The following is a 23,804-nucleotide window of genomic DNA, read 5'->3' on the forward strand; positions in this document are numbered from 1 at the left end:
ATACTCAACACTGATGAAAATTATTTTGTGGTGAAGTAAATACTACAGAAAAAAACAGTAATTTACATGAAAAAGTTAGTTCAGGCTTCTATATTAGGACTCAAGTCAATCATGTAGAAATGAAAGCGTAAATATCAACGTTATAAAATCAAGTAAAATTACTCAACTTTTCTGATACTGGTGTTCGTCATGCACTGGATTTTGAATAATTAATGAGGTTGATTTTCACTGTTTTCCAGCTATATTTACACTGTTTTATCAATGATTTTGTTGTTAGGATTAGTAACTTGTCATTTAGTTACATTTGAAGTAAATTTTCTACTCAAAATGACACATTCAAACACAAAAACGATCCATCAAATGTTACCGTCATTGTGTATTGTCTACCAAATATTGAGGTCTCTGCGTTGAATCATGATTTCTGAAATGTAGATCTATTGTATTAATAACTTAGATGTTTCTAAGTAACGCATATAATTTTAAAAGTGTGGTTTATTCAATGTTATATTATTTGAGTAAAATGTATTGCAAAGGACACTTCAACTAAATATGTTACTCAACCTTTTACTAGCCAAGTTAAAATTACTTATTTTTTTGTTACTTTCATTTAAGTTAGTTAAGTAGAGTTTACTTATTAATTCCATATGTGAAATTTACTTCAGAAATATGCGTGTGAGACTTACTTAAAAAATATTTGTGCAAAAGAGTAAATTTTACTTATTGTTTTTTTCCCCTGAAGTCTCGAGAGAGTCTTTCCATCGGAGTGCCAGGGTTGTGAGCCATTCAGAACTGAATTAGAATTCCTAAACATGATTCTGAATTGTAATTGTAATTTGAATAGAATTAAAATGTTACAAAGTATTTTTATTTCAAATACATGATGTTCTTTTAAACTTTCTATTCTTTAAAGAATCTCCACAAAAATGTTTCTTGAACACCAAATCAGCATATTGATTGAATGATTTCTGAAGGATCATGTGACACTGAAGACTGGACTAATGCTAAAAAAAGCAGCTTTGCATCAAAGGGATAAATTACATTTAAAAATATAATAAAATAGAAATCAGTTGTTTTAAACTGTTATAACTTTAAAATGCAGCCTTGGTGAGTATAAGAGTATTTGCAAGGACATAAAAAGATATTGTATTGTCCTAAAACTTTTGAAAGGTAATGTATACGATATTTAATATTGAAAAAAAATGTTGTACTGTATCACAAAATTGTAATCTTTTTTTTTTTTGGCAGTACTGGACTTAGTTTTGAAATATCTGTAATCATACAAAAATGTCTCAACATTCAATTGTCAAAATTTCATTATTTACGTTTTGTCACAAAAGTTTTGTGTGATTGTGTATAATGTCTCTAAATTGCAGTTCAGTAGAAATCAGATTTCAATTCAAGATTCTTTAGGGTGTTAACAATTGAATTCAAAAACAACTTCTAAATTGAAAGAGATCAAATTCTTAAATCCTGAATTTTGCCCATGTCATTTTTTTCAATGTGATTTTAGACCTGCACCAAAGCAATTTTAATTATTGGTTTGATACAGTTTTGACCCTGTTCTCAAGTCTGTATTGGTAGTTTGCCATCTCTCTACAACCCTCTCTGACGTCTTAGTGGGAATTATAGCGGTTCCACTTGAAGGCCTTAAGCTGATTAGGGAGAAAGGTAGCCACTGTCTGAAGGGGCAATGTGACTTTGTTTGAATTCTCTGGGTAATTTTTGGCATCCTTGCTCCGAGATGGAAAGGCAGAATACTAAACTTTAATCCTCTGCCAAGCTGAACTCAATGTGTGTCTAATAAGGAGACTTGCGAAGGGTCATCCGTCAGTCACCATTTCTTTGACTACAGTGGGTTGGATTTAAACCTTCAGTCATTCATTTCCATGGACATCTCTGTCTCTGACATGAGCAGCAGGGTGGATGTTTGATGGTGAATGAATGGGACATGACAAATGATGAATACCTGAAGGACACAGATGGAAAAGAGAAAGAATGAACAACACATTTGGATTTATCTAACAGTGCAGTACAGTTAAACAGCATGAAATGAATTAAATGTCATCATCAAAACAGTGTGGACATGTTATCTTTAATAAGCAGTTGTTACTGCCACATAATCAGCAGAGTGTAATGGAGTATTTGAGTTTGTGAATGTGTACAAAGGCATACAATGGTAAAGAGAGTGCAAAGACAGCATGTACCACTATGAAACACAATGTTTACTTGGTAGAGAATGCATATGTCAGAATGCAGCTGTAACAATCTATACGAGACGACATCTGCTGCTTGACAGATGCAGGCAATTCTATTTGTGCAATTCAGGAAAGAGTAGAGCAGAACATATATAATTATGGTACATGTTATTTTGGCTCTAATGCAGGGCTCCCTAACCGAGGTGGGCGAGAGAAATGAAAACAAAATGTATTAATTTAGTTGTTTATTTCGGAATTGTTGAATTGTCGAAATTGTCCCTTGCATCTTAGATATAATTAAGTGCTGTATATATATATTTTAAATTACAAACAAACATAAACTAAATAATTCATATGGATAAACTTATATAAATATATATATTTTTTCTTTTTCTTTCTCTAACTTTGTTCATCAAAGAATCCTGCAAAAAAGCTCCCCCACACTTCATTAAGTAGCACAACCATTTTCAACTAATAATAATAATAAGAAAGGATTCTTGAGCACAGAATCAGCACATTAAAAGTATTTCTTAAGGATCATGTAACACTGAAGACTAGAGTCAATAAGGCTTTGCTACCACAGATTTTTTCACTATTGTTGACTGTATTTTCTGCTGCTTGACAGATGCCCCCCCCCCCTCCAAAAAAAAAACCACACACACACACACACACACACACACACACACACACACACACACACACACACACACACACACACACACACACACACACACACACACACACACACACACACACACACACACACACACACACACACACACACACACACACACACACACACACACACACACAAACACACACACACAATTCCTCATTACAATAAAAACCATATGATACTCACAATCGGCCTGAGAACATATGAGACACGACGTGCTGCTGTTAAAGAATGTTAGCAGTCCGGCTACAGCCATGCTGATGTCTGTGTTAGTGGGCCTGAGGTCCAGCGTGGTAAAGCGAGGAAACTGCACCTTCAGTATGTCTTCCGGAGCCACCTTCACGTACGGCACCTGCATAGGGACGCAGAACAGAACAGAAAAAAAATCAGCCCTGCTGGACCGCTCTTGTTAGGCGGATACCGCAGGTAAATTGAATGAAAGAAAATTGCAGGAGGGCGTTTTGTTTACTGCACTGTGATGCGGGTCTCAAGAGTGGCTGTGCAACAGAATCATGGCATTCTCATCAGACTAATTAGATCCACTTTACGCCTAAAACTAATACAAACTCATTTTAATAATTTCAAAAGAATAATTTCTCCTCTCTGAAGGCATGTAAATTAACAATAGAAAATCAACTGTATTAGATTAAATAAAAACAGATTTTTATGAACCCCAGCGATGATTGAGGAAAAGTTTCTCTGCATATGAATGCCAAGTAAGATGTTTATTCACACAGAGGGCATGTGTGCATTGACCTTTGACATCTCGAACAGAAGTAGCACATAACGCAAAACGTCTCCATATCCATGGAGACTTCAGCATTTGCTGCTCTTTAATTTGATGTGTTCCGATGTGTTGACGTGTCGGGCTCGGGAAAAGTGGGTGTTGGGCTCGGTGGGGCCTGAAGGGGATCCTAGAGGACGCAGGCGGGCTGTGTAAAGGGCCTCTTCATCACAGCAGATTGCCTGTCTGCGGCGGGCCATGTGACCATGCATCGTACTTGCACGGCCCTGTATCCCCAATTGGTTTTCCATCGCTTTCCATCAGGGCGTAATGGAGTCCCCGCCAGTGTGGATGGATAGGGCACACAGGCTCTCAGACACTCGGGGGACAACTGGGATTCTTGGAGATGGAGGGTTTAGAGAGAGGCCGGTAATGGGCTTGCTGCAGTGGGGAGACATGTACAAGTCTCCGACCTTCTCTCTCTTTCTCGGAGAAGATTCTTTCCTTTATTCCCCATGCCGGCTTCCAGGCAACATCCCATCTGTCCAAAGCCCCTTTGCTGACTTGTAGATAGCGGCTACAATCTGACTTCCTCTGTGCATAAGCTCATATTATTCAGAATGAATTCAACAGAGTCACATCCGGCTCAGCGAGGAAAGACAAACAACATTTATATATAGTACAAAAAGACACCTTTGGATTTTCTAGATTATCTAGTGTGAGATTTGATTCCTTAAAGTAATTATTGGTTCAAATGGAGCTTCAAGTGGAGCTTCGGGGTAACAATTCTCGGCAGCAAAATGTTAAAATGTTTTCACAAAGGCTAAATGAGCTTCCCTTTCATACAGAACACATGCAGACTCCAGCAAACCTTAAGATTTTATGCCAAGACTCTTAATAGTTAGAGTGGGAGTTAGGTAAAAAAAAGAGAAAGTTAGACGGGTTTACATTGAGGAACCAGTCATCATTATCTTGAATACCTGTAGAAAAGCACTGTAAAAAGTATTTAATATTAGAGTACTTGTGTGAAAAGGAAAAATCCTGAGTCAGTGAGTTGAACTTGAGAACATGAACAAATCATGGTGTTTTGAATTAGATCAAAAGATTACCTGAACATTTTTTTTTGGTTTGTTCGTTTACAAACTGTACAGCACCACATTTTCATAATATCTTGTATGGAGAGCAATGCTGGATGCCAGGATTCTTAGAGACTAACAACTTAAAATTGCGATCTGTTCAAGTACGCAACGCTACTTCATGACTTGGAATAAAAGTAAATGTCGTATGGACCACTTTTATGGTGCTTTTGCATCCTTTAATGTTGGAAAACCTTAGTTCCTGTTCGTTGTAACACCATTGTGAAAACAAGGTTGATCAGAGTATTCTTCAAAATCCTCCTTTTTGTTTTTGACTTAATAAATAAAGTCCCACAGGTCTGGAACAACAATAGGGTAAGTAAATAATGGCAGTATTTTATTTTTTGTGTGTGAACCATCCTTTTAAGACTCACATTTGGACAGATGTCAGATCTATTGTCTCATTGCATGCTCAAATATACGTAGTGAATATCCATGATGTATAGACAGGAAATGGAGGATAATGCTGAAAGGGGTTTGAAAGCCATTTTTCTTGTGGTTACAGTACACTGCATATGCATCATTTCCAGGGCGTAAACAGAAACTCTTGCCCTGGTTGAGCCAATCTGGGCTTCAGCATTGGAATTGAGGGCCAGAGGGAGAGTTGTGTATGAGGGTAATATCTGTCTGTTGGTGTGCTGTCTGCTCCTGCTGGTTGACAGAGTAGCTGTCAGGCCTACAGATGCACTGCTGAGAGGCTTTTAATGAGGGGCCTGGTGCAGTCCAAAAGCAGCTCACTGAAGTCAGGCAAACAGCCATGCAACACGTTAGTATAAGTATATGTGCCCAACATTTCATTTAAAGCAGCGGGAACATGCTGACCTGGTAGAAATGAATATTGAGGCACTTAAAAGATGCTACATTTTGGACATTTGTAATGCAGTATAATGGTTTTTTAATAAATATCTTGTGAATTATAATGTAACTGTTTTGTCTGACAATTCAGTTTATTTAATTAGTATGCTAGTAAACAGTCTTTGAGCAAATTGAGCTCTTTGTCAGTATTTATCTAAATGGACATTCCCAAAATGTTTTAGTTAAAGTAACCAATCATTTTTGTGAAGTAATTTTAATCGGGCTTCTCTAAATAACAAAAGCTGTTGCGACATCATAAATGTTACTTAAAACGTTCCTTGGCGTATTTAAATAATCAATTTAAACCTCAAAGGGAAATGTGTTGCTTTCACAACGTGCCATTTGTGAAGTCGTTTGGAACAAATCCGATTTTCTTACTTTGTGCAAAAATTGTGCAGATTGTTGTGATGCTGTGCTGAAATATAAATGTGCAGGGAATGCCATTTAAAACTCCCACCTTGGCTTTTTTTTTACCATCCTGTATGAAAGATAGACCTGGTTTTACTGTCTACGGCCGTCCAACTGCTTTCTACCTGTAGCTCTGAATGAAAAAACATCCATAAGGGTGGACGGTCTCAGGGGATTTAATGCCATATGGCAAGGTAAAGTATAATGAGATCTTACATCTGTTCCCTTACGTGCCAGAGGAACGAAATCATGTTTAATAAAAGATCACAGAACTTTTACCAGGGCCACAGAGTCAAATGATACAGCTGGACACACTGCTGTACAGTAAAGTCGGCCATATTTGTCTGTTGTCACACTCAAGATTGGCAACGAGTGACAAAACCATGCTAGGTTACCTCACATGTTGGTGGGGGCGGACGCAGGCAGAAAGCAGTGCCATTACTCAAAGACATGGAGATCAGCCATATGTGGATGGCAGAGTGGCTTGAGGGGTACTGTGAATGATCGTGACATTGCACACCTCTCTAATGTGGTGCAATGGACCATGGGAAGTCAGCTGCTTGGGGAAAAACACACACACTCAAGCACTAAGTGGAGTAATCATGTTTTGGAGGCTATGTGAACGTCAAGAGTCTCTGGTGGGGAGAGCAAAGGAAATAAAAGGCCACTGAGGCCTTTAGAGAAAGCTCAGCATTGACCACAATCTCATTGATCACTATGCTTGAGAAAAGAAAAAGGGAAAAAATTCCGTCAATCTCTGTTTCACAAGCATTCATCAAGCAGAAATTCTTTAAAAGTTCCTAACGTTTTAAAGCTGTGGGTGGCCTTTTAGACTGCACTGTGTCTACCAGCTGTGGTGCAGGTGGAAAGGTGAAGCCGTGGTGAATGAGATGAATTGAACTAGTCATCTTGGGTGAATTTCAAATATCACCTAACAGATGGAGCTTGTAATTGTGGGATAAAGTTAAAATACAAAAGGTAATTATAAGATAAAGTTAAATAAGAAACATAATTAATAAGAAAGCCATAATTATGAGTTACAATTGTGAGATATAAAGTCACAGTAATGAGAAAAGTTCGCATTTGCAACAGAGATAAAGTCAGCATAGTTACAAGTTACAAATGTGATATGTAAAGAAGCAATTATAGGAAAGCCACAAATATGAGAAATAAAGTTAAAAGTGAGAGATAAAAAGTCAAGTAAAGGGATCATAAACAGCATTTTTTTTGTTCTTTTGTTCAATGTTCTTTTAGTCCCGCTTTTATGGTTAGCAAGATTTTTATTGATAAAAAAACATATTAAATTAGAAGTAATATCAGGGTTTTTGCAGGTTTTATGAAGGTAAATTTAAGAATTTTAAAGACCTTTTTAAGACCATAATAAAGGAAAATTAAGAAATAAACTGTAGGGAACAAAATACATCAATACGTTTTCTAAATGTCAATGTCTAGGGAGAAACAATGAATTGTATTAGCAATACTTCAGAGTTTGAAAATACAACTTTCAAAAGATATCCTATACTTTTTAAAAGTCATTTTTTTTGCAAAAAAAAGTATGTAATATGGAATAAATATGGAAACAACTTTTACTGTAATGTCTGATCGCACTACAAAAAAGAAAAGTGATGTTTTTCTTCAGTATTTTAGTCTTGTTTTCCAGTACAAATGTCAAAAGATTTTTAAATCAAGATGCATTACTTGAGATACAAAATGGCACAAATATGAAGTCTGTTTTCTGTGAAATTTATCAAAATCAAAGGTAGGGTAGGCAATTTTTTTCATAAGCATTTTTTGTTATTATGGTTGACAGTCATAGAGCGCTGCAAACGAACAGCAGCCATCCTTTACAGTTCCTCCAGAACCAAAACAATGAGCTTATGGTGCGTTCACACGATTTCGTAATTGTAATTTATAGACAGCAATCCGTGACGTTCTACCCAGAGCTGTTCCAATAAAAGCTGTTTTCGTAACTAATGAGGAAATTTTGAGTTCTGAAACTTAGAGTGAGTACAGTATAATACAGTGACAACTTTTGTGCCAAAAGATCAAGGAAAATTTGGTTCCCTTTCGTTGTCACTCCGAGTTACGTCGGATGAAGACGAATGGGGTTTCGCTTAGAAAGCCTATTGACTTTGAGCATTACAAAACGAGCCAATGACAAAGAAATGCCATGGGTCTGCGGAATTTGCATAGCGTATCTCCGCCTTACCTCGTGGGTATAAAAGGAGGACGCCGGCCACATGCAGATATGTTTTCGCTTCGGAGCCAAGAGTATCTCTTCACTCCACAGCCATTCCTGACTTCACTCTACGAGACGAGCCATTCTCCGGTGTTGGTGTGACGGCAATCTTTTTAAAGACGGCTCGCCCGTGCATTTCTGGTTGCGGTTGACTCATTTCCGATTTTGATGGGCACATTCTCTGCTCTGCGTGTTTAGGCTTGATCACGCTAGAGCAGCGTTTGTGGATGACGCACATTCTCCCCGCGGGAACGTGACCATCGCGTCATTACGGTCGAGACTCAATGATCTTGTTAGAGAGAGAGTCCCCTCATCCACACCCCGATCTAACACTCTCCACGTGAGGTGCTACTTCGGCTGGTGACCAGGGTGACCTGAGGGTGATGGTGTGGAACAAAGGCGCCGACTATCCGTCCGTGCCCCATGCCCCCCTCTTTATTGACGCAACCCGTGAACGATCACGGGACCCACGCGGGCCCGTCTTCGGACCCCCCGCGGGTTTCCTTTGATGTTCCAGAATCGGATCTGTTGTCCATCGCAGCATCACAGGGCGGGCTAGAATCTTCAGGAAGTGAAGATTTGACAGTGCCATTTCACGTGCCACTTTCGGGTGTGCATATGGCATTTGTCGAGTCAGATCCTGAGAGGATGGCCATGCTTTCCCAGGTCGCCGCGAGCGTCGGACTAGAGTGGAACCTTCCACCTTGTCCTGTGCGCTCGCTGCTGCACGATTGGTTTCTGGGTGTGGCCGCTGGCACCTGTCGGCGTCAACTCCAATACCTTTCTTCCCGGATGTGCATCAGGAGATCTCGAAATCCTCGAAGACCCTGTCTTCCAGCGATCCCTCGTTGATCTTCTCCGCCCTTCCTCCCCTCCACGGGGCCGCTGCCCATGGGCACACTGGGGTCCCCTGGTTGAACGCTCTGATGTGATACTAAAATAACTTTGTCCTCAGAGTCCCCTGTGGCTTAACATGTCCGATGTGCAGGATGTCCGGCGGACCCGTCTGCTCGACACCCTCATATCCCAGGTCGGCCCTTCGGCGGTCCGGTTGAGGTCTTTACAACAGTTCTCAACCGCCCATGAGCAGACTGAGGCATATTCTGTCCCGACGGCCCCGGCATCCGCTCAGATCCGATGGGAGATCAGAGATGGGACTCAGTTCTTTCCGGGAGCTGATAGCAGGGCCACTCCTTTCCCCGGTGGAGGGCCGGGGAAGAATCCTTATTCTCCGAAAGAACTGACTCTCCCGTCTCTAAGCACACAGAGTTCTTGGACAACACGGTGCGCCGCCCCCGAGCCGTGCACCCCTCGTCCCCCTCTGTCTCAGAGCCGGATGACAGTGTGTGCCGTCCCCGGACCGTACCGCTCTCAGCATTCCGCCCCCGCGTACTGCTCTCAGCATTCCGCCCCCGCGTTTATGACCGTGCCCCCACACCGGGCTGCTATGCCGTCCATGTCCGGGCCGGTCATTCCGCTTCGCTGCACCACCGTGGGGACGTTTGTGGTTCGCGTTACTCCGCTGGCACAGTTGTTGGGAGCCTGGCTAGAGCTTCCCAATCTGTTCTGCTGGGTCGCTCGGCTCGGTTCCATCGGCTCGGCTATGCGATTCAGTTCGCACGGTCTCCTCCCCGCCTCTGGGGAGTCCGCTCCAATATGGTCGGTGGCTATGCCCCTATCATGAGAGTTGAGGTTGCTACCCTACTGGCGAAGGGTACGATCGAGACTGTCCCTCCAGCCAAAATGAGTTCTGGGTTTTACAGCCCCTACCTCATTGTCCTGGAGAAATCCGGTGGGTTACGGCCAATCCTGGACCTGCGCATATGAACCGCCCCTTCACAGGCTGCCGTTCAAGATACTCCAGGCCAAACGCATTTCCAAATGTGTGCGTCCACAGGAATGGTTTGCAGCGATCGACCTGAAGGACGCCTACTTTTATGTCTCCGTTCTCCTTCGACTCAGACCGTACCTCCGGTTTGCTTTCAGGGGGCGCGCATATCAGTACACTGTTCTCCCATTCGGACTGGCCCTGTCTCCTCGCGTCTCCTTCACAAATGTTGTTGAGGCAGCCCTTGTTCCTCCATGGGAACACGGGGTTCGCATCCTGAACTATCTCGGCGACTGGCTTTCCTAGCTCACTCTCGAGACCAGGGTTGCGAACACAGGGACCCAGTGCTCCTGCACCTAGCTTGTCTGGGCCTTCTGGTCAACTGGGAAAAGAGTAAACTTTGCCCCCTGCAGAGGATCTCTTTTCTCGGTATTGACTTGGTCGCCTTCTCCACTGCCTGAGTCAATCAAGTACAAGAGTGCGGTTCCACTAAAGTTTTTTCAGAGGGTCCTGGGGCATATGGCATCCGTAGCCGCAACATCGCCGCTACGATTGCTCATATGAGACCGCTTCAGCTTTGGCTTTGCGACCGAGTCCCGAGGTGGGCATGGCAACACGGCACCTTCCGAGTACCAGTTACTCCGACCTGCCGGCAGACCTTCACCTCGTGGTCCAACCTCAGTTTTCTACGGGCCGGAGTGCCCCTGGAACGAGCTTCCCGGCATGTTGTTGTAACGACAGATGCCTCCACCACGGGCTGGGGCGCCATGTGCAATGGACGTGCTGCCGCAGGCTCCTGGACAGGACTCCAGCGTCTTTGGCATGACAATTGCCTCGAGTTGCTGGCTGTACGTTTTGCTCTGCGCCACTTCCGGGCCGTGCTCAAGGGTCAACACGTACTAGTCCGATCAGACAATACCGCCACTGTAGCGTACATCAACCGTCAAGGTGGTCTGCGCTCCCGCCGTATGTCGCAACTTGCCCACCACCTCCTCTTATGGAGTCAGAAGCATCTGAGGTCGCTTCATGCCATCTATATCCAAGGAGCCCTGAACTGTGCAGCCGACGAGCTCTCACGGCTTTCAGCCCCTCCCGGGAGATTGGCGACTCCATCCCCAGTCGGTTCAGCTGATTTGGGACCAGTTCGGGGACGCACAGATGGATCTGTTTGCCTCTCACGACTCGACCCATTGCGCCCAGTATTATTCCCTGAGCCGCTCGGCACGGATGCTCTGGCGCACAGCTGGCCGCAGGGCCGCAAATATGCGTTTCCGCCAGTGAGCCTTCTTGCGCAGACCTCTTGCAAGGTCAGGGAGGACGAGGAGCAGGTCATTCTGGTTGCGCCACACTGGCCCACCCGGACCTGGTTCTCTGAACTAGTACTCCTCGCGACAGCACCTCCCTGGCCGATCACTCTGAGGAAGGACCTCCTTTCTCAGGGACGGGGCACCCTATGGCACCCTCGTCCCGATCTTTGGAACCTCCACGTGTGGCTCCGGACGGGTCGAGGCAGGTTTGAGTACCCTACCACCAACGGTGGTGGCTACCGTCACTTCCGCTAGAGCATTGTCCACGAGACATGCCTATGCATTGAAGTGGAACCTCTTCGTCAACTGGTGCTCTTCTCACTGAGAAGACCCCCAGAGATGTTCGATCAGTGTCGTGCTTTCCTTCCTACAAGATGGGTTGGAGCGAAGGCTGTCTCCCTCCACCCTAAAAGTCTATGTCGCCGCCATTGCCGCACAGCACGACTTTGTTGAAGGTAAGTCCTTGGGAAAGCACGACTTGATCGTCAGGTTTCTGAGAGGAGCGAGGAGACTGAATCCTCCTCGCCCTCCTCTCGTTCCCTCTTGGGACCTCTCAGTGGTGTTAACTGCCCTGCAGAGTGCTCCCTTTGAGCCTCTGCAATCAGTGGAGCTTAAGTTCCTGCCAATGAAGACAGTGTTCCTGATTGCACTGGCCTCCATTAAGAGGGTAGGGGACCTGCACGCATTCTCCGTTGACGAAGCGTGCCTGGAATTCGGGCCGGTTTACTCTCACGTGATCCTGAGACCCCGGCCTGGATATGTGCCCAAGGTTCCTACCACTCCCTTCAGGACCGGGTGGTGAACCTGCAAGCGCTGCCCCTGGAGGAGGCAGACCCCGCCTTGGCACTGCTCTGTCCAGTACGTGCTCTCTGCACCTATGTAGACAGAACGCAGTGTTTCAGGACCTCAGACCAGCTCTTTGTCTGTTATGGTGGGAAGCTGAAGGGAAAGGCTCTCTCCAAGCATAGGTTGTCTCACTGGATAGTGGACGCCATTGCTTTGGCATACCAACAGCAAGGTCGACCGTGCCCCTTTGATGTGACTGCCCACTCCACCGGAGTGTGGCGTCCTCTTGGGCTCTAGCGCATGGCTCCTCACTAACAAACATCTGCAGAGCTGCAGCCTGGGCGACACCGAACACATTCGCCAGATTCTATAATCTCCGAGTGGAGCCATTGTCCTCTCATGTACTCGCTTCAACCAGCTAGTACTGGACCCGCTCAGGTGTCTTCGCTTGCTCGCCATTCCACTCCACGGACTGGATACGTGCGATATTCTCCTCAGGTGAGCTTCCCCGAAAGCCCTGAGTTCCTCCAGCACTCCTGACGTCGGCGCCAGTGTCTATTGCCTGCGCGTCGGCTAGGTGCTTCCCGTGTGCATGGTCCCTGCTCTGAGCGACCCCCACATGTGTATTTCCACTGTAAGCCTCTCTCAGCATGTGTCTTTCCCTTGGCAAGCCACCTTGCCACCCCAAGGGTTGAAATATTCCACCTGCGGCTGGACACCCCAGTGTTCTCCATATGCATCCCTCCGGGTCATATGTATATTGTCCCCCCCCCCCCCCCCCTCAATAATGGCAATAATTGGGATGGCAATAATTGCATATTTCCTCTAAGCTATGGGATATGCTCCCCAGTGTACCTCGGTATGCCTGTGCTAAATAGAAGTCCTTCGTCCGTGCTAGTCTCACGACAGGGATCTCAGATTTACGCGGGGCACTGGAAGACAGCTGTGATGGTGGCTTGATTAGACTGGTAACCCCATTCGTCGTCATGCGACTTAACCCGGAGTGACAACGAAAGGGAACGTCTCGGTTACGTATGTAACCCTCGTTCCCTGAGTAGGGAACGGAGACGTTACGCCTTCCTGCCACTTCCGCTGTACCGCAGGGATCGAGTTCAGTCTCGGCTCCTCAGCGAAGAAACATATCCGCATGTTGCCGGCGTCCTCCTTGTATACCCACGAGGTAAGGCAGAGATACGCTATGCAAATTCCGCAGACCCATGGCATTTCTTTGCCAAGTCGATAGGCCATCTAAGCGAAACCCCATTCGTCGTCGTCCGACGTAACGTCTCCGTTTCCTACTCAGGGAACGAGGGTTACATATGTAACCGAGACGTTTCTCGATTCATGACCCTTTTAAGAGTTAAATATACTGCAATTCAGAGATATAGTCACAATTGTAAAATATAAAGTCACAAGGGGGGAAAACATCACAATCATGAGAGAAATAAATTTGCAATTGAGGGAAAGAAAGTCACAATTACAAGAAAAATTCACAATTGCAAACTGTGAGAAATACAAGTCACAATTACCTTTTTTACTTCTTTAATCTGAGTCAAAAACAGGCTTCCACAAATTAGAGCACATTGTGAACACTTAAATATTTAGCAGGGATATGTGCTGTAATAACACACAACAAAATGCATGACTCGTTAAGAGAGCGCTCATGGCTGCCCAGGGATTTGTTTGCAGACTTGATGAAGGCCATGAATAATTCCACTCTGCGGTGCCGATGGCCTCAGCTGGGGTGGAAAAGCCTGATTCATTCACACCTCCACAAAAAGACAGCACTACACCATGGATGACCACAGAACAAAGAGACAATGGAATTCTGGTCGAGTGTCTTTTGCACATTAATCATATTAGAAACAAAAGGATGAATTGAATTTGAAAAGGCTTTGAAAGAAGCCAGGAGGGGTCTTGAGAGGCATAGTGCCACTGCGCACATCCATTTAGCAAGGAATAAAGAGAGCTCAGGTCGGTTGGTGTAAATTCAGTTGCGTTGGTGTCCCTCGGCGTGACAGATCAATTGCACAGCAAAAGAGAGGTGAGCAGAGGTGCCGCCGACAGCTGTGTTACCCTAATTATCATCAGAAGAATGAGGACGCGCCACCTGTGTTTTGTTTGCATGACGAAAGAAGAGCGATACAGGCATACTGTGACACAATCATCCACTTTCACAAGGCCCTCACTTCTGGAAATGTCACCTCCTCCCCCTTCGTGACAGTACCAAAGGGACTTTTTAGCCTTTTTCCAACGAGTCGCTGCTGATGCCAATCTGGAACCTTTCTGTGCGTTTTCACAATCGGTTGGGGCCGTTAGAATGTCCACACCGATGAAACAAGAGCAACTCAAAAGTAGACTGCACAAAAAAGTATACATAATCAACAAGGTTACACAGTTAAAGTGTCCAATGCAATGTGCGGATGCTGTTATTTTTTTGCCAGTTAGTTCTTTATAGTACATATACATTACAATGTCTAAATGTCATTGCATTACATACAAATATCAAACCAAGTGGCAAACAAATTAGATTACATTTGCTACACTGTCAGAAAAGTGAAAAAAACAAACAAAAAAAACCTGTAGTGGTACAACAGCTGGGAGGCAACTTTGTAAAAAAAAAAAAGTAGACCTAAAAGGTACATGGTAGTACCTTAAGGGTACATATTAGGGTACATATTACAACCCAAAGGTACTATTATGCACTTTCTGTGAATAAGTTACATAGTTTTCCTTTTAAAGGTACTACCCAATGACATGCTGCATATTTCCTAACTAGTGTGACTAATGCTGCATTCATGTGCTTTTGGAAATTTCATACTTCCTACTTCTGAAGTGCTTGGTTGTAGGAAAGAATATGAATCATGGAGGACACCAGGTTTATTCTTGCCTTTTTCTTGGGTAAATCTTATTAAAGCCTAAATGTATTGAAGATATTTCATTTCAAATAAAATGTAACATCCCATTTGTTGACAAACATATAAACATTCACCACACTATCTAGATAGTCAGCTTGCTGACTATTCTGGAATTTACGTCAAATCCATTCTATTTTCAAAGTGTATAAAACATTTCTTCAAATGGTTATTCATATATGTTAATATTCAGTACGTTAACGACGAGACAAGGTGATGTAGCTGTTTTGGAAAAAAACTAATGAAGAATTCCAAACACAGCAGCAATTGTTCTCCCCTTCAACATGTTTAAAGTTTATGGCCTGCCCAACTCAGAAAATCAGAGTTATCTCAGAGTTTCCCAGTAGTAAATATGACTTAAGAGGGCATTTTACGACTTTTTACGTATTTAAGATATTTTCAATAGCATGAATGACGGCAGCATAACATCACATTTTGGAGACATTTTCAGTTACTTTAACTATCTTGTTCCAAGGTCGTTTTTAGGGGATGTAACAAGTCAGTTTCTTTCAAGTTCATGCAAGCTGCGTTTTGATTCACAGGGTCCCTGTGCAGTGCGCATTGCTCCCTACACACTGAGCAGGTCTACAGAAAAATATCTGTAGAAGGATGACATACTGTACATTCAGTAATATGTGGAATATGTGTATAAATCTGTGTATAAATCTCATTTAAATTACCATATTGCATATTTAAATAATATAACTTGCCATTCTCAAAACTCCTAAACTGAGTCATAGATTTCTGAAGTAAACATGATTTAGTTATACTAAATTTATACTAAATAAAAAATCCTTTCCACCACATTAATTTTAGTCATAATTCAAGTACTCAAGTAAATTTCCCTCTCTACTTCATATGAAGTGATATATCGATGTACACTTGTGCCCAACGCTGTTTATGGTGCCACTTCGTTTGATATTTTGTTATCTAACACTCAAATACTTATGAGGTCACTGTTTATGAATTGATTGCTATGAATTTCATTAATTTTAATTTGACCACTGCATCAAAAGCAGCTCACAATTATTTAAAGAAGCCGCATCAAATTACTTTGGATGTTAAAGTAGTCATAAAACCCATAAGACTCACAGATTTAAGGTTCATAGATCCCTGAGCACAGCCACAAGAATCAGCAACATTTTGATGGAAAGAACGGTATTTGACAGCAAATCTGGAGTGCTTTGTCAAACATATCGCCTGTTCTCCTGTCAGTGCTCATCTGTCCATAGAGCACAACATTAGCGCTTATAGCACTTAACGCTGAGGGATCAGCAGTGCTGTAGTTATACATCATTTAAGCCAATGAGGTCTGAAGAGATATGCCATTAAGAGTCTCGCCGCTGTATACGGTCCAGTAATGTTTTCATTGCTTAATCACCACGACTGACCTCTCACCCCTCTTCTGTCGGATTCATCATCCAGGAATCACATCCAACCTGAAGCGAGGACTGATTTGGGTGTTTTACATTTACATACACTTACGTTCTGGGCAGATGGTTACTTGCTTAAGCTTACAATACGGTACACAAATCACAGTAATGGCAAGTTACTGGCACAAATCACAACACTAGCGATTCTCCAAAACACGCAGCAAAGGAAATATGGGAAGATGCAGAAAGTGAATTGGAGGGAGAAGAGAAGGAGAGAGAGGTAAGGAATGGACGGTGAAAAACAGCTCTTGCAGAGTGACTGCTGTAAATGAAGACTCCTGGTGGGCTGAAGCTTTGATAACTAGCAAAATTACAGCATTCAGGATCAAACACAGCATGCTAGGTCCACTTCCATACGCTGGCAAGCCTGGAACAAAGTCTAGCCCAAAATAGCCTGCCAAAAAAAGACACCTAGCTACAAATAAACAGAGCTTCCAGGTAGAGTCTCCTGGCTTAATCTCACACCGGTGCTCCTGTGTGGCTCCCTGTTGTGGACCGCTGCTTATACTTCATTATTCATGCTTGACCAAGTGGAGTAATTCTAATTTAATATGTAATCAATCAGTGATAACCTGAGAGACTGCAGCAAACCGAGATGACCGCTTACCATAATTTGATTATACAGCAGGGTTCAAAAATCTGAAACCACTAGTGAAAATGCTTCTATTTTCACTATTGGCCAACAGCTGATGATCACCGGCAGATTATATCCAGTGCAAAAATGTGTCAGACTGCAACTCATACTGTGTGCGAAGAAAATCTCTGTTGTGTTGAATTCAGGGCCGTCGAAGTTAACGCAACAATAACACATTAAGAGTTAAAAAATAGTGACGTTAAAGCAGGCTCTATTTAAGCCTATGAATCACCCCTGAATCAATTATTCAGTCAAAACCGTTTGAAGGTTAATTAATCTTATTTTGTGTCTCTGAAAAATAGTGATCTATAACATTGTATTATGTTGAATAGCAAAGTTTTTTTTGTCTATTAGTTGATGACACAATAATGTTTTTGGATTTGTGGAGTAAAAGTTATAGTTATTATTTTAAGTAAAAATATAAAATTAACGTTGCTTTTACCTCTGGAAAGTTATCCAATGTTCACATTTCGTTAGTTAGCTATAATAAAATACTAGGGAGAAGCTTAATTATGGTTTATTTAATTTTATATGTATGTTTGAATAAACTTGCCATGAATATAGATGTTTATGAAAACAAATTTAGCTGAAAACACAATGCAACGTTTTAAATTAGTACAAATTCAAAAAACATTCTGTTATGTAAAGTATCATGACATTTTTTTTAAGTTTGTACAAACACAAAAGCATTATGTACTGTAACAACTTTTGTTATAAATTTGCAAAAATACAAAAAACTGTTAAATAATTCTCTCAAGTAACATCACGTAAGAACATTTCTTGTTTTAAATTTGTTCAAATACAAACCTTTGTTTTTTGAAACCTAGATTTCCACAAATACAGCCGCTGCTGTATTTCTCATTCAACAGGTGCAAAAGCAAACGGGGGAAAAATATTTCTGAAAAACTACACAAATACTACAGAATAAATAATGATAAATAAAAATCAGCATCACCACTGTGGCACAGAGTAGCCATAAGGTGCAACAATTTGATTTGAATTTCAACACGTGAATAGAAATCTTTCATATTAATGTATTCAGCAGGCTCCACAGGAAGTTCTGCCTGTTGTGCTCTGGGGTTTAGGACGGGCCTTTCTCCCTCACCTAGGTCCCATACGCGTGTCATTCAGGTTCAAAGGCCGCAGCCTTAAGCACAGCTGTGCTGCTACTGGCTCCTGAAGCTCTCATCTGCTACACTCTCTGTACTACAAACACATCATTCATATTTATGAGAAATAAGAGGAAAACCTCTTTTCCGTTCACCTTTTTTTGTCCTACAAGTACATATTTTTCTCTAGTGACTGACTTGAATAACTATGTAATTTTATAGCAGAACCTCAAGGTCCCTGGGGAAACATATGGACTACAGTCAACAACTCTTGTTTGCCGAAATATTCCTGTACTTGACTTACAAGAAGCAAAATCACTTAGACTGTTTACATTATCTGTTTTTAAAAACATCACTTGATGTCGGATAAAATATGTTCTCTGAGAAGGGAAAGTGACAGCATGCTGTGAACAAACAAGTCAAAAGCCACACTCCAGACCCACACAGCAGATTTGTCTTTTCTTTCTAAGCCAGATGGGAAACTCCATCATTGCATTACATGAGTGAAAGAGCAGTCGTGATAATGAAACGAGTACAGGTTCATCTTGTACTTTCCTTCTATCTTCAGACCGAACTGTCTCAGAGCAGCTGTGTGTACAGAAATACAGATAATACAAACTGAACAATATAGACCTCTCACATATTACAAACATGCAAGCTTGCAATCTAGGCAGGGCAAACACACTGGGGGAAATTAATATGTTCATACAGAACAAGTAAAATTCAATTGTACAAGGGTGAATCTCACGAAACCTGTGAAGAACGTAATATTCAACCCCAAAATAAAAAAAGAAGAAATAGGTTATATTTTGCTTAAAGAAACACATGAAATCTATTTTAAAGCCATTTAGTTTGCATTGTGACATGTTCATGACAAATGTGGTAGCGTTAGCCGAGCCGGATCCGGAAATGGCCGCTATGCTTTCCCGGGCGGCTGCGAGTATCGGGCTCGAGTGGAACCCTCCACCGCGTCCCGATCCCTCGCGGCTCGACGATTGGTATCTCGGGGCGGCTCGTGCTGGTTCTCAGCGCCCCGCCCCGGTTCCTTTCTTTCCGGGAGTGCATGACAAGGTGACAAGGTCATGGATGGCCCCTCTGGCGGCAAACACAGATCGACTCCCTCCTCCTCCCTCACCACTCTCGTAGCGGGGCAGTGAAGGGATACGTGGACATCCCCCCAGTGGAACGGTCAGTAGCGATGCAGTTGTGTCCTAAAACTGCGTCCCCCTGGCGGGGTACCCCCACGCTCCCCTCCCGCGCCTGTAGGTTCTCTTCCAGTCTGACTGGAAAGGCCTACAGCGCGTGCGGAGAAGCTGCTTCTGCCCTGCATGCCATGGCGCTTCTCCAGGTCCACCAGGCCAAAGCGCTCTCTGACATGCAGGAGGGTGGTACCGACCCAGGGGTGCTCCAAGAGCTGCGTACGGCGACGGACCTCGCCCTCTGGGGCGACGAAAGTCACCGCACGTTCCCTGGGTCGGGCGATGTCCATGCTGGTGGTCCAGGAGCGACACCTCTGGCTCACCCTGGCCGATATGCGTGAGTCAGACATGTCCAGGTTCCTGAACTCACCCATATCCCTGGGTGGCCTCTTCCGCGACGGTTCTCCGCCGCCCAGAAGCAGTCGGAGGTTATCAAGAACATCATGCCTCGGAGACGGCCTGCTGCTGCCCCGTCCCCGTCGCCTGCGCCTCCGGCTGCTCGTCGCCGAGGGCGCGCTCCTGCCGCCGCCTCCACCCCTGCCCATCCTAGGCAGCAGCCCCCTAGGCAGCAGGGTGCCGGCCGCAAGAGAGCTGCCCAGCCCGCTCGGGAGTCGTCTAAACCTCCCGGGAAGAGGAGAGGCAAGCGACCCTGAGACGGGCGACCCAGAGGATGCAGTGGCTGCTCATCAGGAGGGAACCTCTGTTTCTCTCCTTCCCCCGGAGGAGGGGCGGGCGGAGAATCTTTTTTTTCCTTTTCTTTCTGACCACGCGGTCAGCGGTACCCAAAGTTTCAATAAAAGAGCAGTTTCTACTTCCTCTGGGTCACTCACGATCGAGTCTGGCAGCCGAGGTCGGCCAAGTGCCTCGCCGCTCCCAGTCTCCTCCGTCCAAGAGGGTCAGAATGACAGTGTGCGCCGCCACGTTGCCTCGCCGCTCTCATTTCCCTCACCCCAGCGCTCGAACGCCAGTGACGCCGCTACAGCCTCGTCGCTCTCGTCTCCCGCTGGGCAAGGAGGTGCGGAAATCGGGATACGACGCCTCCGGGCCTCCCTCCCCGTTTCCCCTCCTTCCTTCGCCTCGGGACAGCCAGCAGCTGAACGCCTCCGGGCCTTCCCTGTTGCCTGTCCCCCGGTGGAAGCAGGTAGGTGTTGCCCCGCACACCCAGACCCCTCTCTCGGCCGCAGTAATGCCTCCGGAGTCCGGTCCCTGCCTTCCACCTTGCTGCCCCTCCGCGGGTACGTCGGTGGTTCGCGTGGGCTCGTCGGTACGGTCTCTCGAAGCCTGGCTAGCGCTTCCGAGACCGTCCCGATGGCTCATTCGTACCATTCGGCTCGGCTATGCAATTCAGTTTGCCCGCAGGCCTCCCAAGTTCAGGGGCATCCGCTTCACCAGTGTGTGGAGTGTCGATGTTTTTACGAAGGAGATCGACGTCCTGCTGGCGAAGGACGCGATCGAGCCGGTCCCTCCAGCCGAGATGAGGTCTGGGTTCTACAGCCCTTACTTCATTGTACCCAAGAAAGGCGGTGGGTTACGGCCGATCCTGGACCTGCGAGTTTTGAATAGGGCCCTACACAAGCTCCCGTTCAAAATGCTCACGCAGAAACGCATTTTCGAATGCATCGGTCCCCAGGATTGGTTTGCAGCGATCGACCTGAAGGACGCGAACTTTCATGTCTCGATTCTTTCTCGTCACAGACCGTTTCTTCGGTTTGCGTTCGAGGGTCGAGCATATCAGTACAAGGTCCTACCCTTCGGCTTGGCCCTGTCGCCCCGTGTCTTCACGAAAGTCGTGGAGGTGGCCATTGTTCCCATGAGAGAACATGGCGTTCGTGTTCTCAACTATCTCGACGACTGGCTTATAATTGCTCACTCGCGAGATCTGTTGTGCGAACACAGGGACTTTGTGCTCCAGCACCTCAGCCGATTGGGACTTGAGGTCAACTGGGGCTAGAGCAAACTCTGCCCCACGCAGAGGATCTCTTATCTCGGTATGGAGTTGGACTCGGTCAGTCAGACTGCGCGCCTCACAGAGGAGCGCGTCCAGTCAGTGCTCAATTGCCTCAAGTCTTTTCAAGGCAAGTCTGCGGTCCCACTGAAACAGTTTCAGAGGCTCCTGGGGCATATGGCAGCCGCAGCCGCAGTAACGCCGCTCGGCCTGCTTCATATGAGACCGCTTCAGCGCTGGCTTCACGATCGAGTCCCGAGATGGGCGTGGCGGAGCGGCACGTTCCGGGTCAACATTACCCCGCACTGTCGCCAAACCTTCATTCCTTGGTCGGACCCTGTGTTTCTACGGGCCGGAGTTCCCTTAGTCCAGGTGTCCAGGCATGCTGTGTTTTTCACAGATGCCTCTGCCAACGGGTGGGGGGGCACGTACAACGGGCATGCAGTTTCAGGTCTGTGGACGGGGCCTCAACTGCATTGGCACATCAACTGCCTAGAGTTGCAAGCAGTACGCTTAGCCTTGTGCCGCCTCAAGGGGCTGCTTCTACACAAACATGTACTGGTCCGTACGGACAGCACTGTGACCGTTGCGTACATCAACCGTCAAGGTGGTCTACGCTCCCGTCGTATGTTCGGACTCGCCCGCCATCTCCTCCCATGGAGTCAGAAGTATCTGAGGTCGCTTCGGGCCATTCACATCCCTGGTGCGCTCAACCGTGTAGCCGACGAGCTCTCACGGCAGCCGCCTCTTCCGGGAGAATGGCGACTCCATCCCCAGGTGGTCCAGCTGATTTGGGGAATCTTCGGAGCCGCTCAGATAGATCTGTTTGCCTCTCCGGACACGACCCACTGCAGGCTGTTTTATTGTCTGACCGAAGGTAGCTAAGCTGGGCGCCGGAAGGGGCCAGCACCATGGCGTTTTGTTAGGGATCCCAATTCGTTGGAAACTCCTCCGACGAGACGTAGGAGTTCCCACGAAAGGGAACGTCTCGGTTACGTATGTAACCCTCGTTCCTTGAGTAGGGAACGGAGACGTCTCGTTCCGTCGCCATGCTGCTGTACCTTCGCGGAGGACTGGACACCGTCCGGCTCCTCAGCGAAAAGCAAATGTGTATGCGCTTGCTTCCGCTTTATACCCGCACTGGTAGGCGGCGCGCGGAATGCAAATCTTGCATGCCAATGTTTATTGGCTTGTTTTAGTTCACACGAAGGCAGTTGGTCTCCCTAGCGTGATTCCAATTCGTTGGAAACTCCTCCGACGAGACGTTCCCTACTCAGGGAACGAGGGTTACATACGTAACCGAGACGTTTCACCTACATTTGAAATCATCCCTTCCAACATCCCGAAGAAGCATAGATCTTCTTGCCAAACTACAAACTCCTTCCTCACACACACACACACACACACACACACACACACACACACACACACACACACACACACACACACACACACACACACACACACACACACACACACACACACACACACACACACACACACACACACACACACACACACTCCTCCTCCCTTTAGACCATTAGAGATAGACATACCATTTTTTTAAAACACAATAACAGGAGCACAATGACCTTTCCCCATACACAGGGGACAGAGAGTATCTGACCCCCCATTTCATCATCCCAAATCAGCTAAACAACCTCCGCAGAGCTAGCCAAACCATGACCTGCATCACACAGAGACAAGACAAATAACAGCTCCTGAAAACAAATAAAATGTCAGCATTATAAATATTCATCAAGGTGTATTATAGCTGATGTAAAAGTTTAAACTTTCATTACACAAGCCCTCATCTATGACCTAAGCAGTCATTTATAAGATGTGACTATGAATATTTATGCTCGTTGCTCACTTTGGAAGGCGAGTTGCCACTGATTATGAATTATGAAGACATTAAGGAGTGATGCTTAGTCAGTTGAGTACGCACAGTAAACTTGTTTCAATCTGCATTATTCATTACCTGTGCGATTGTAATATATTCCCGACTGCTACTTTAGAAGAAAATCCAAATATAATATCACATCAGCCCCAGCACTAGACTGTTTAGAATCGGGGATTTGAGACAACATTGCATTAAAGTATATACATATGACAACTGGAATTAAGATTTGCAGTTTGCAGTTACAAGTAACTGAAGATAAATATTCCACTTCATCCAGCTTTCTTTTTGTTCTCTGTGTTCAAAAGTTTCCCTTTACTGTCTGACAGAGTGACAAACTGCCCCAAACAATTCAGTCTGCGTCATGGCGACAATTAATCAATATAAATTCTCTGTTAATCCACGTTATTTAATTCTTCCCTTAATCATTTATTTTGTCCGTTCGCATTACCCTTCATGTTTGCCGACGGCAGAACAAATGCTTGTAGGAAAGTTTGACTTCAGAACAGTGTGAT

At 45.0% G+C, this 23,804-nt stretch overlaps 1 protein-coding gene across 3 annotated transcripts in view; it reads right to left on the bottom strand.

Annotated features, from left to right (window-relative positions):
• The window catches only part of grik4 (glutamate receptor, ionotropic, kainate 4), a 454,446-nt gene that overhangs the window by 125,205 nt on the left and 305,437 nt on the right, over positions 1-23,804 (bottom strand). For 2 of the 3 annotated variants that reach the window (XM_077208503.1, XM_077208502.1), the window contains exon 6: positions 3,058-3,223. In XM_077208503.1, coding sequence (XP_077064618.1) covers positions 3,058-3,223 — 166 coding nt within the window. Of the gene's footprint in view, positions 1-1,868; positions 1,967-3,057; positions 3,224-23,804 lie in introns of all 3 variants that reach the window. The other variant, XM_077208504.1, reaches the window with a different exon arrangement.

This window comes from Siphateles boraxobius, unplaced genomic scaffold (assembly GCF_051911475.1).
Source record: "Siphateles boraxobius isolate OS27281-9 unplaced genomic scaffold, OSU_SipBor_1 6, whole genome shotgun sequence".
NCBI classification, from domain to species: domain Eukaryota; kingdom Metazoa; phylum Chordata; class Actinopteri; order Cypriniformes; family Leuciscidae; genus Siphateles; species Siphateles boraxobius.